The sequence below is a fragment of the Ovis aries genome, chromosome 22 (assembly GCF_016772045.2).
Source record: "Ovis aries strain OAR_USU_Benz2616 breed Rambouillet chromosome 22, ARS-UI_Ramb_v3.0, whole genome shotgun sequence".
Classification (NCBI taxonomy): domain Eukaryota; kingdom Metazoa; phylum Chordata; class Mammalia; order Artiodactyla; family Bovidae; genus Ovis; species Ovis aries.
This window is the reverse complement of record NC_056075.1, coordinates 5,227,399-5,241,798: the sequence shown is the minus strand read 5'-3', so window position 1 is coordinate 5,241,798 and position 14,400 is coordinate 5,227,399. Positions and strand designations below refer to the sequence as shown.

The 14,400-nt window shown below is 37.3% G+C and overlaps 1 protein-coding gene across 1 annotated transcript in view; it reads right to left on the bottom strand.

Moving 5' to 3' along the window:
- Window positions 1-14,400, bottom strand: part of PCDH15 (protocadherin related 15) — a 1,094,267-nt gene that overhangs the window by 118,709 nt on the left and 961,158 nt on the right. Inside the window, exon 26 of the mRNA XM_060404607.1 lies at window positions 8,662-8,789. Coding sequence (XP_060260590.1) covers window positions 8,662-8,789 — 128 coding nt within the window. The remainder of the gene's footprint in view (window positions 1-8,661; window positions 8,790-14,400) is intronic.

Genomic DNA, 14,400 nt, shown 5'->3' with positions numbered 1-14,400 from the left:
TAAAATTGTCATAAAATATTCGATCAGCTTCATAAGATATAAATGTTTCTTTGGATTTCAGATTAAGTAATCTAGACTATTTGACGTTGAAAATATAGTTCTCAAACATAACAATTCTCTTAAGGTACTTGGCTATTTTTTTTTCCCTGTGCCATTATTTTCCTAAGGTAAATAACATACAAAGCATCGAAATCAGTTAAACACGTTTAAGGGCACCAAGACTGGTAGGCTGCAGTCCATGGGGTCGCTCATGCAATGGAGAAGGAAATGGCAACCCACTCCAATGTTCTTGCCTGGAGAATCCCACAGACAGGGAAGCCTGGTGGGCTGCTGTCTCTGGGGTCGCACAGAGTCAGACACGACTGAAGCGACTTAGCAGCAGCAGCAGTAGCAGCAGTACTAAAGCAGAATTTGCATAAGAGAAGACAATTAAATAAATTTTTATTTAAAAGGTAAATGAATTAAATTTAATTCAAAAAAAGAGAGAGAGAGAGAGAGAGAGAAGACAACCAAGGCCCGAAGTGATAAAGTGCGATGTTCCATAGAGTTAAGGGCAGACCTGGGACTGAATCCAAGTGATTTGAGTCCATTCCAAGTACTTCTACCCAGAAATTGGCAAAGTACTGTCTCTAGGCCAGACTGGCTTCACTAGCTGCACATGATGGGCAGGTTACATATTATGTCTGTGGCTCCGTGGTCTTATCTGTGAATTGAAAAGAATAATAGTAGCTACCTCATGAGCTTTCTGAGGGGAATACCTGAGTTAATTTCTGACAAGTGTCTAGAGTGCTTAGCATAGGGTAGGCATGGGGTAATGGTTTATTGTTAGTACCATTTTTGATGTAAGCCAGTAAAATATGCTACACTGGGGTATACCCATGAAACCCTCATGGGTGTGCTGGAATTGTTTTCTGTCATATCCCTATGAGCAAGCAGAGGCATAGGGACCAGGATCCCTCAGAGACCCTTATCTTTGTCTAGAAGCAAATTATATTGCTCTCTGCATTGCAGATCTTACATCTGTCTATACTTTTTGCCGTTAAGGAAATCTGCATTCTCTAACCATGGCTGTGGGCTTCCCTGGTGGCTCAGTGGTAAAGAATCTGCCTACCAATGCAGGAGAGACAGGGGTTCAACCCTTGGGTTGTGAAGATCCCCTGGAGAAGGAACCAGTGGATAGGAATTTTCTGGGGCCTTTATAAACATATAAGATAAAGTAGATTCTGACATGCTCTCTTTGAAGACTGAGAAGTAATGGTAGTGAGCATCCTGCCAAACGGTTGTAGCTGATACTGATGATCACTGATGATATGTGGGAAATAAAATATTTTTAAAAACCACAGTTTATAGTCAAGAAAAATGAATATACTAACACATCTCTTTTTTTTCTAAATCTATATTTGAGATTTACATTTAGATCAACATAAGAGGAATGGATACCAATGAAGGGTAGTAGTTTCAAAAATATGTTTTCATATTCTATTAATATTGGTGATGCACCCTGCCCCAGGTTTAAGAGTTTCTTTTACTGTGATAAAATATAATTACATAAAATTTATGATTTTAAGCATTTTTTAGTGTTTAGTTCAGTTCAGTTGCTCAGTCGTGTCCGACTCTTTGCAACCCCATGAATCACAGCACGCCAGGCCTTCCTGTCCATCACCATCTCCCGGAGTTCAATCAGACTCACGTCCATCGAGTCAGTGATGCCATCCAACCATCTCATCCTCTGTCGTCCCCTTCTCCTCCTGCCCCCAATCCTCTGAGCATCAGAGTCTTTTCCAATGAGTCAACTCTTCACTTGAGGTGGCCAAAGTACTGGAGCTTCAGCTTTAGCATCATTCCTTCCAAAGAAATCCCAGGGCGGATCTCCTTCAGAATGGACTGGTTGGATCTCCTTGCAGTCCAAGGGACTCTCAAGAGTCTTCTCCAACACCACAGTTCAAAAGCATCAATTCTTCGGCACTCAGCCTTCTTCACAGTCCAACTCTCACATCCATACATGACCACAGAAAAAACCATAACCTTGACTAGATGGACCTTAGTCGGCAAAGTAATGTCTCTGCTTTTGAATGTACTATCTAGGTTGGTCATAACTTCTCTTCCAAGAAGTAAGTGTCTTTTAATTTCATGGCTGCAATCACCATCTGCAGTGATTTTGGAGCCCCCCAAAATAAAGTCTGACACTGTTTCTACTGTTTCCCCATCGATTTCCCATGAAGGGATGGGACCAGATGCCATGATCTTCGTTTTCTGAATGTTGAGCTTTAAGCCAACATTTTTGCTCTCCTCTTTCACGTTCATCAAGAGGCTTTTAGTTCCTCTTCACTTTCTGCCATAAGGGTGGTGTCATCTGCATATCTGAGGTTATTGATATTTCTCCCAGCAATCTTGATTCCAGCTTGTGTTTCTTCCAGTCCAGCGTTTCTCATGATGTACTCTGCATAAAAGTTAAATAAGTAGGGTGACAATATACAGCCTTGACGTACTCCTTTTCCTATTTGGAACCACTCTGCTGTTCCATGTCCAGTGCTAACTGTTGCTTCCTGACCTGCATACAGATTTCTCAACAGGCAGGTTAGGTGGTCTTATATTGCCATCTCTTTCAGAATATCCCATGGTTTATTGTGATCCACACAGTCAAAGGCTTTGGCATAGTCAATAAAGCAGAAATAGATGTTTTTCTGGAACTTGCTTGTTTTTGCCATGATCCAGCAGATGTTGGCAATTTGATCTCTGGTTCCTCTGCCTTTTCTAAAACCAGCTTGAATATCAGGAAGTTCAGGGTTCACATATTGCTGAAGCCTGGCTTGGAGAATTTTGAGCATTAGTTTACTTGTGTGTGAGATGAGTGCAATTGTGTGGTAGTTTGAGCATTCTTTGGCATTGCCTTTCTTTGGAATTGGAATGAAAACTGACCTTTTCCAGTCCTGTGGCCACTGCTGAGTTTTCCAAATTTGCTGGCGTATTGAGTGCAGCACTTTCACAGCATCATCTTTCAGGGTTTGAAACAGCTCAACTGGAATTCCATCACCTCCACTAGCTTTGTTCATAGTGATGCTTTCTAAGGTGCACTTGACTTCACATTCCAAGATGTCTGGCTCTAGATTAGTGATCATATCATCATGATTATCTGGGTCGTGAAGATCGTTTTTTGTACAGTTCTTCTGTGTATTCTTGCCACCTCTTCTTAATATCTTCTGCTTCTGTTAGGTCCATACCATTTCTGTCCTTTATCAAGCCCATCTTTGCATGAAATGTTCCCTTGGTATCTCTAATTTTCTTGAAGTGATCTCTAGTCTTTCCTATTCGGTTGTTTTCCTCTATTTCTTTGTATTGATCACTGAAGAAGGCTTTCTTATCTCTTCTTGCTATTCTCTGGAACTCTGCATTCAGATGCTTAGATCTTTCCTTTTCTCCTTTGCTTTTCGCCTCTCTTCTTTTCACAGCTATTTGTAAGGCCTCCCCAGACAGCCATTTTGGTTTTTTGCATTTCATTTCCATGGGGATGGTCTTGATCCCTGTCTCCTGTACAGTGTCACGAACCTCATTCCATAGTTCATCAGGCACTCTATCTATCAGATCTAGGCCCTTAAATCTATTTCTCACTTCCACTGTATAATCATAAGGGATTTGATCAATAACATTAAGTACTTTACATTGTTCTGCTACCATCACCACTACTCATATCTAGAACTTTTTCATCATCCTGAATGGAAACTCTGTAATCACTAAACAATAAGTCTCTAGTATTCCCTTCTCATAAATTCTGGCAACCACCACTCTATTTTCCTTTTTTATGAACTCCAGGAGCCGGCTGCTCCTGCTGCTAAGTCACTTCAGTCGTGTCCGGCTCTGTGCGACCCCAGAGACGGCAGCCCACCAGGCTCCCCTGTCCCTGGGATTCTCCAGGCAAGAGCACTGGAGTGGGTTGCCATTTCCTTCTCCAATGCATGAAACTGAAAAGGGAAAGTGAAGTTGCTCAGTAGTGTCTGACTCCTAGCGGCCCCATAGACTGCAGCCTACCAGGCTCCTCCATCCATGGGATTTGCCAGGCAAGAGTACTGGATTGGGTTGCCATTGCCTTCTCCTCCAGGAGCCTAATACAAGTGAAATTATATAGTATCTTTTCTTCTGTGTTGGGCTTATTTCACTTAACATCCTCAAGGTGTAGCACATGTTATAATTTCCTTCTTTTTTAAGCCAGATAATTTTCCAACATAGCACATTTTGTTTATCCACTTAACCATTAATGGGTATATAGATTGTTTCCACCTTTAAGCTATTGTGAATAATGCTGCTACCAACACTGATGTACAAATTCCTGTTTGAGTTCCTGCTTTCAATTCTCTTGGGTATATGGGGTGATACCTTTAATGCACATTAATTCTTATATTAAGGACTGAAGAGAAAAAATACAGTTTGATTTCCTTCTCCTTCTCTGTCTCTTTGCAATTAAAATTGGTGTGATCAATGAAAATCAATTCGGTAGAATCAGCTGTGATAGAGATACCATCATTCAGTTCAGTTCAATTCAGTTCAGTTGCTCAGTCATGTCCGACTCTTTGCGACCTCATGAATCGCAGCATGCCAGGCCTCCCTGTCCATCACCAACTCCCATCATTAAACTATAGTAAATGTAGCAGATAGTCCATGATTGATTCTTTTGCTGTTTCCTTTGACATAATCCAAGAGTTACTTTAACATGCTGTGAACATTTGAATTATTGAGCCAGAATCCAAATGTGTACATGTGTCCATAAATAAAAGCCTTAATAATTACTTGCTTTTTTGGTCTGGTTTATTAGAATGTTAACTTTATAAGGGCAGAGGGACAGTCTTTTTTTCTTGCCTCTGTATTTCCAGCACACACCAGGTACATGATGTATATTTTCTAAAAAGAACTTTAAATAATTTGTCTGTAAGCAAACAAGATATGCCATTTCAGAACACACATATATCTACATATACAGCTTTCTTTCTTATATCACTTATATTTGATAATTAACTTCAATAATGTTCTCACTGCGTTGCCTGTCTCTTAACATATTTTTAGTAATGCTTTTAATCCTTTGTCCATATATGAAATTAGTAAACATAGTTTTAGACTTGATATTTCAGTCATATTTTTTAGTCAGTCCATAACATGGTTCCTCTTTCTCTTCCTGTACATAATACAATTTTTAAAATTTATTATTTATCTTTATGCATTTCATTAGCAACTAAAACAAATTAAGTTGCATGTATGGTACATAAATCTAACATTATCGAATATTACACAATAAGTGGTAAAAAAGTATTTTTCACAATCATAGGCTACTTCCCTATATTTTTAAATCATCTTCCTGCCAAGATCAGGGTTTGGCTGGCCCTGATCCAGGGTTATTTCTAATAACATTTTTCTGCTGCTCTAAGTATGAATTGAGAACTGCTCAACTTACTTTCATTCCGATTAAATTTGGAAAGGAGAAACTTCCAGTGTTCAAGGCTAAAGGCAGCATCTGTAAATGTTCACCACTGAAGATTTATTACCCTCATCACTTCCTAAGGTCCCGTCCTCCTATCACTGTTCCACTAACACACTCTGTACTTCACTTCTGGGTTTGGCTTTGCGTTTCTTCAGCTTAGACTATCCTACTCATTTGTTGCACTTTGAGAAAGTCCAATTACTCTGTATTTTGTGTGTGTTTAGTCATGTCCAACTCTGTGCGACCCCATGGACTGAAGCCCACCGGGCTTCTCTGTCAATGGGGTTTTCCAGGCAAGAATACTGGAATGATTCCTAATTTCCTTCTCTAAAATGTACCCTTGTCCCTATCCTGAATAATCCACTGATCAATTGAAGAAAGGAATGTCCTACAGAATTCCTGGTAGTCCTAAAGAAACAATCAATCACATCCCTGTTTACATCATCAAAAGATGTCCATGAGTTCTCTTTATTGCTTCTCTCACCACCCAGATATTTATTCCTATGTAACCCTTCACACAGCCTAATGTGACTCAGTTTCTCATTTCACCTTTTCCACCACCACCATTTTACCAGGATTCCATGGAATTGATTGTCCATCATCATCAATATTCTCTAAATATTCAACTTCCTTCTCCATATTATTATTACTTTTTGATTCCTCCCACCCTGTCCATCTCCTCTACATAAGATACTGTTTTCCAAGACTGTCTCAAAAAGTGACTCCTGTTCTGGACATAACACAATGCCTGGAGGTAGATAAGTGGCAGGTAGCCTTCTGTCTCTGAATCATTGCTTTTAGAACTTTATTTCATCTCCTTTGCCATCTTCCAACTCTTCTGAAGTAAATGCCATCATCGGATAATATCACCCACTTGATTATCTTATTGCTGACATCTACAGGTTCCTTGAATAATCCCCTTTATCAATGGACTCTTTTAGCATTTAGCTAATTTTTACTCCACTACTATATACTTCCATTAGCATAAGTGGTCATGTAAAAATCCACAGGGGCATTCTATTCATAGCAGCTCTTGACAGTTGATCACTCCCTCTTTCATCAGCCAGTTCTCACGAGGCTCAGGGACTCTACATTTTCCTACTATTCCTGCTACCTCACAGCAGCAATTTCTCAGCATCAGTTGCTGAATCCTCTTCCGGATCTCTAAGTGTTGACTTCCCAAGGTTTAGCCTTTGGACCTTTTTCCACCTACACCCATTTTCTTGATATCATAATTTCAATCTGGTCTATGATTTCTTTCCTTACTCTAAATCAATATCTGTAACTGTCCTGCAAGAATCATACTTGCATATAGAAGAAGCCTCAGAAACATACTATTTCCAAAAAAGAACTCTTGATTTCTGCACCACAATACCTGAGGGAGTAATGGGGACCTGTTCAGAACAAAACCCTCTGAGTCATCCTTGATTTTCTCGAATGCACCACATATTAATATAATACATCAGCAAATCCTTTTGGCTTTCTTTTAATTTTCTTCTTATCATCTTCATAGTCTACCACCGTGGTTTAAGCCACTACTAACTCTTGCCTGGACTAGTGATGCATTGGGCTGTTTCTACTCTTATCTAAAACACTGCGTACCTTTTCCCACTCCTCACCCTGCACAGCATTCAAAATAATCCCTTTGTATTGGATTATGCCACACTTCTAGACAGAATCATTCAAAACCATTTTGTATTTCATTCAAAATACATCAAGGATAAAAACCATATCCTAGTCCTGGGCTGCATTTCCAGTCTCATCCCCAGCTAGGCTTTTTAGTCACATTGAATTCCTCCATCTTTAGAGACTTTGTATCAGAATGCCCAGAATGCATCTTACCTAGAAATACACAAATCTTGCTCTTAACATGACATTGGATCTATAATGTGTTTCTGCTACTAGTTTGTTTGCATTGAGGGTGAGGAATTTGGGGGTCTTTTTTTGTTTGATTATTTTTCAATTGCTCTATGTCCAGCTTCTAGAACAATGCAGACTATAAACATTCAAAAATTATTTACCAACTAAATGGATGCACTGAATCAATCCTTTATAAGACTAAACTGTAAAATAATATAAACATCATCAACAAAGGACTGTTATTTGTTAATCATAATACAAGTTGGATATAATGTGTTGGCTAAAATTTGTAGACCAATTTTAGTTATAACTGGTGATCCAAATCAAGAGTCAGAATTGGCACTGTGAAAGAGATATTTTGCACGTACACACACATGCTTTATTTGCTTGATTTTTCTTTCTTATTTAAGAATGTTTGTAAGATGATAAAAATCACATGTAAGAAGAACTCAATCATGATGATCCTGATAATAGGGAAAGAAAGGCAATTATCTACTCATGAGCCAAAGTAGAAGCAATCAACAGCTGGATTTTCTTAGAGATATTTTCTTAGCTACACTAATAGCTATTTTAAAATTTGATCATTAAAGTAGTTTCAGAAAAATAACTCTAATAAAGTCTTATAGCCTATAAATTTCCCTTAGTGTAATGAAATATTTGCAAATTTATTTCTTAGTTATAAAACACTTCAAATTTATGTACTGCTAACTATTGAACACATATTTGGTAATTAAATAAAGAAAAATTTTAAATTAGCAACTTTAATCTTAGATGTTATATTTTTAAACTACCACAAAATGAGCAAAATATTTTTGACCTATCAAGGTTTTTAAAAATCTTTACTAAAGTACTGATGTTAGTAGCTTATTTTCACATTGATTTAACTAACATTTTGAATTTTTAAAAATAATTGATACAAAATACAAAATTTATTTCATTACTTCTTCAATTAGAAAATAGCTACTTTATATTTGCTATAATACTCCATTCTGGGAATCTTGGGAATTATTTTAAATCAAATCTTAATATAAAAGGCATACAAATCTATTAGGAAAACATACATCTTAATATTCTATTCTATGTAAAACATCATAAGAAATTTGTTTCTATTTTTAAAGTGAAAATGAAGCACAAAAGTTACTTAGCATTCACCTCATAATTAATCTGTATTTAGTTTGACTAATTAAACTCATATATCTGTAAGCTTCAGATTTTCATTTAAACAATACAAGTATGCATTCAGTTAATATAAATTATACGGCTATAGTTTATTTGCAAAATGTGAGCTATTTGTTTTCACTTTAAATTCTGTATCTTAACAAATGTTCTCATACCTTAACTCTTAGCACAGAAGCAAACATCCTTGCATCTTCAGACACACCTCCAATGTAGAATTTTTTCTGAAACACTGGGGGATGATCATTTTCATCTTGAATCTCAATATACACTTTAGCTGTATTGCCTGGAAGATAACAAATAATATATATTTTATTGATGGTTACTCATTGGAAAAAGATGGAGTGGAGTAGACACTTAGACTTTTTTTTTTTTTTGAACAATGTAAATAACTTAATTCAGATACTCATTCCTATTTGGCATACTTAATACCCTATACCCACAGAGGACACTGATAATGATGTTTCTGGAATCATAATGTTAACTTGCTGCTATTTCTTTAATTATAATGTCTTCTTAATTTATTTTACTGGATTTAATAGGCAGTAAAGTAGTATGTTTTATTAATTTTAACAAAACAACTCAACCATTCATACTCGCAATTACTTCACACACATTATCGAAATACATCAAAATGACACAAATATATTAACTTATGAAATAATAAAGTCTGCTATAAATTAAAAAAAATTATTCTTCAGTATTTAACTAGCAATGATATTTTCTTGGCTTAAAATGCAGCATATAAGGCAGTTCTATTTGCAATTTTTAAGGAGTCTCCACACTCTTCTCCATAGTGGCTGTCTAGTTTGCATTCCCACCAACAGTGTAAGAGGGTTCCCTTTTCTCCACACCCTCTCCAGCATTTATTGCTTGCAGACTTTTGGATCGCAGCCATTCTAACTGGTGTGAAGTGGTACCTCATTATGGTCTTGATTTGCATTTCTCTAATAATGAGTGATGTTGAGCATCTTTTCATGTGTTTGTTAGCCATCCATATGTCTTCTTTGGAGAAATGTCTATTTAGTTCTTTGGCCCATTTTTTGATTGGGCCATTTATTTTTCTGGAATTGAGCTGCAGGGGCTGCTTGTATATTTTTGAGATTAATTCCTTGTCAGTTGCTTCATTTGCTATTATTTTCTCCCATTCCGAAGGCTGTCTTTTCACCTTGCTTATAGTTTCCTTTGTTGTGCAGAAGCTTTTAATTTTAATTAGATCCCATTTGTTTATTTTTGCTTTTATTTCCAGAATTCTGGGAGGTGGATCATAGAGGATCCTGCTGTAGTTTATGTCGGAGAGTGTTTTGCCTATGTTCTCCTCTAGGAGTTTTATAGTTTCTGGTCTTACATTTAGATCTTTAATCCACTTTGAGTTTATTTTTGTGTGCGGTGTTAGAAAGTGATCTAGTTTCATTCTTTTACAAGTGGTTGACCAGTTTTCCCAGCACCACTTGTTAAAGAGATTGTCTTTACTCCATTGTATATTCTTGCCTCCTTTGTCAAAGATAAGGTGTCCGTATGTGTGTGGATTAATCTCTGGGCTTTCTACTTTGTTCCATTGATTTATATTTCTGTCTTTGTGCCAGTACCATAATGACACAGCAATCCCTCTGCTGGGCATACACACTGAGGAAACCAGAATAAAAAGAGACACATGTACCCCAATGTTCATCGCAGCACTGTTTATAATAGCCAGGACATGGAAACAACCTAGATGTCCATCAGCAGATGAATGGATAAGAAAGCTGTGGTACATATACACAATGGAGTATTACTCAGCCATTAAAAAGAATACAATTGAATCAGTTCTAATGAGGTGGATGAAACTGGAGCCGATTATACAGAGTGAAGTAAGCCAGAAAGAAAAACACCAATACAGTATACTAACACATATATGGAATTTAGAAAGATGGTAATGATGACCCTGTACGCAAGACAGCTAAAGAGACACAGATGTGTAGAGTGGACTTTTGGACTCAGAGGGACAGGGAGAGGGTGGGATGATTTTGGGAGAATGGCATTGAAACATGTATACCATCATGTAAGAAATGTCGCCAGTCTATGTTTGCTGCAGGATGCAGGATGCTTGGGACTGGTGCATGGGGATGATCCGGAGGGATGATGTAGGGTGGGAGGTGGGAGAGGGGTTCATGTTTGGGAGCTCATGTACACCCGTGGTGGATTTATGTCAATGTATGCCAAAACCAATACAGTACTGTAAAGTAAAATAAAGTAAAAATAAAAATTAAAAAAAAATGCAGCATATATATGTAGTATGTGTGTGCCTGCTCAGCCATATCCCACTCTGCTACCCTATGAACTATAGCGCACCAGCTCCTCTGCCCATGGGATTCTCCAGGCAAGAATGCTGGAGTAGGTTGCCATGCCCTTCTCTGGGGAATATTCCTGACCCAGGGATCAAACCCATGTCTCCTGTGTCTCCTGCATTGCAGGGTGGATTCCATACTGCTGAGCCACCCAGGAAGTCTGTATATAGTATATGTACATATACAGTATATACATATGTAACATATATATATATATGTATCTATCTATCTACATAGTATACAATGGTTAGGTGAGGGACTTATTCCCACCAAGGAAAAACAAGTTTTACTGTGTATCAGAGACTATGCTGCATTTATTGAAAAAGATATAAGTGGAGAGATGAGTATTATATGACTTATAAATACTGGGTTTATAATTTAAACCACATCAAGCATACAGTAAGGGATACATTTCTTCACCACACATTTAATCTCACTTTTTCAATCATCACACCTTTAAGGAAAAAAACTTTTTATTAGTCCACAAATGACCATTTGACAAAAAATCTGATAAAAATAATTTAAAAATTAGTAAAATGAGGAATATGTGGTAAAGATTTTGTAAAATGCAGATTTAAATTATAAAAAAATATTCTGATGTACCTAAGTAAACTTTTCTCGTGCATTTCATGTAGGATCAAATATAGGGCAAATGATCTACAAACTGTTAGGCACACCTTGCTTTTATTACTTTATTGTATCCTCAACCATAACAAATTAACATGAAGCTACTGGCACAGTGGGTAGATCATAGGTGTATAATATTTCTGTGTCAACTGAATAAATGAATGAATAATCTGCATTATCCTTATAAAAATTTAGAAATGGGCACCTTTTTTGCTTGACTTGGGAAAGATCAGTGAGACAAGAGAATTAATTCCAGAATTTTACCACTGCCTTGCTGCTACTCATTTAGTTTCTCTCTTATTTGTCTCTTTCCCACCATTCCTAGACTGGGCAAGCTGGAATCAAAGAGAAAAATGTGCTAGATCAACAGAGAAGGGTACCAGCAAGGAAGTAAGGATGGTAGACTGTGCTTTTCTATCCTGCAGCACCAGGGCTCTGAATTGCACCCTGGTCAGCCACCATCGGAGTTCATCCAAAATGACATCCATTTTCATCTTAGTAGCAAACAATTTTTAACCTCTAGAATCAAAGCTAAGAATTATACATTTGATAATTAGAAAAAAAATAGTGAATCTTAAACTATAAGTGAAGATCTAATGGCCAACATGGTGATGATACTTAATGATACTATACCATGTACTCATATCTACTAAGAGAGTAGATTTAACATGTTGTTACCACACACACCCATACACACACACACACAGAGAAAGAACACAAACACTGACTTTGTGAGTTAATGGATGTAATAACTAATTTGTGGTATGCATTTCACAGTATATATGTATGTGGTTCAGTGGTAAATAATCCACCTGCCAATGAAGGAGGCTCTGGCTCAATCCCTGGACTGGGAAGATCCCCTGGAGAAGGAGTGACAAACCACTCCGGTATTCTTGCCAGGAAATCCCATGGAGAAAGGAGCCTGGTGAGGTCACAAAGAGTTGGACATAATTTGATGACAAAGCAATAGCAATGTATATCAAAACACCACATTTTACAACTTACATATACACAGTTAAATTTGTCCATTTTTTCTGAAGAAAGCAGGGGGGTGGATATTATGATATATCTAATCAAAGAATATAAGATAATTGGTGACAAGTCCAAAAATAACGAAATGCACCCCTACAATGTAATCACTAGGATAGTATTCACTTAGATTTCCTGATTAACTAGCATGCAATATACATGACACGGTAAATTTCCGAAGCTCGCACACTTTGACTGAGTGTGAGAACTAAGGACTGTATCATGATCTTTCATCTAATTTGGTTTTTGATTTATTACGAAGGCAGAAATTTGGAAGCAAATCTAATTTAAATTCATTTAAGTCTACTATTTACCTCTATGGGTGTTTCCAGAATCTTTTATTTTCTCCATATTATATATTTTATTTAAGGTAGTTATGAAGCACATAACAAAAAAGAAAGATGCAGAAAGGAGTGCAGATGAAGACAGTAAAGTGGTATTGATAAAATGTATAAGAGAATATTGTGAGAACACCACAAATGCATGATGACCTGATACCCTCCTATAGTCTCCCTTCTGGTTGGGTGAGACAATGAGAAACTCACAATGAGAACCACAGAGGATGAAAAATTATAAGCTGGATGAAAGATTTACTTGGCAAGAGATTTGGTTAAAAGACATTGTAGCCCTCTATGCATTTTGGTGCCCACTGCCTCTTTTCCCCTCCTTCACTTATATTCTTTTTCTCCAGTTGTATGAGAGACTATTTTCTTTAGGCAGTATCTTTGGGTTCAGCAAGTCAAGAAGTTCCAGAAGTGATCCTTTATGCAAGGAAACATGAGCTACCTTCATGGGACTTATTAGTTTAAAGAGAGAGAAAACAGAGCTACTAAGAAGTAAAGCTAAGAAAAAGAAGTATGAGTCAGAATAGAAAACTCCTTGAATAGATCTATTTTAGACATCCTAAATAAACTGAAACAGGTTCAGAAGAGTAACTGATAGTAAAAATATCACTAAAGCTGGGCTTCCCTTGTGGTCCAGTGGTGCAATTCAGAAGACACCCCTTCAATCCCTGGTCCAGGAAAATTCCATATGCCTGAGGGCAACTAAGCCTAAGAGCCACAAGTGCTGAGCCCACACACTATAATTATGAAGCCTCTGTGCCTACAGCCTATGCTATGCAACAAAAGAAAGCACTGAAACCAGAAGCCTGCCCACCACAATGAAGAGCAGTCCCCGCTTGCCACAACTAGACTATGTTTTTCAAGACCAAATTTGGTTTGGATTTCCCCCTTTCCTTTCTAATAATTAATTTTGTGCTATTAGCTTTCTCTTGTTGTTATTTATGTGCTAAGTTGTATCAGACTCTTTTCTGGTCCCATGGGCTGTAACCCATCAGGCTCCTCTGTTTATGGGATTCTCCAGACAAGAATACTAGAGTGGGTTGTTATGTCCTCCTCTTCAGAATTTTCCCAACTCAGCGACTGAACCAGAGTTTCCTGCATCTCCTTCATTGGCCAGTTTTGTTTGTTTATTTGTTTGTTTTTTTTAACCATCAGTGCCACCTAGGAAGCCCTTCTATCCACATGACCAACCTATGGCCTATGTTGCACTGGGTTCTCATAAAATACTTTCTAAATAATGATTCAACGAGTAAAAGCAATGGTTCTTAATTATGATTAATTTTGCCCATCCAGAGATGTTTTTGGTAGTGATATCTGCAGAGGGTGAGGCAGTGGGGAAAGTGATACTAGAATCTAGTTGATAATAGCCAAAGATGCTGAGAAATGCCCTGTGATGAATAGGACATGCCTCTATGACAGAAAATTATCTAGCCCAAAATGTGAATAATGATGAGATTGAAAAAAAACTTAATTAAAATGAGAGGGTGAAAGAGATTAGAGGAATGAAAATAAAATGGAAAGTTTTTGCAAATATATAACAAAATCCTCTCCTGAGGCCATGTACATGCAC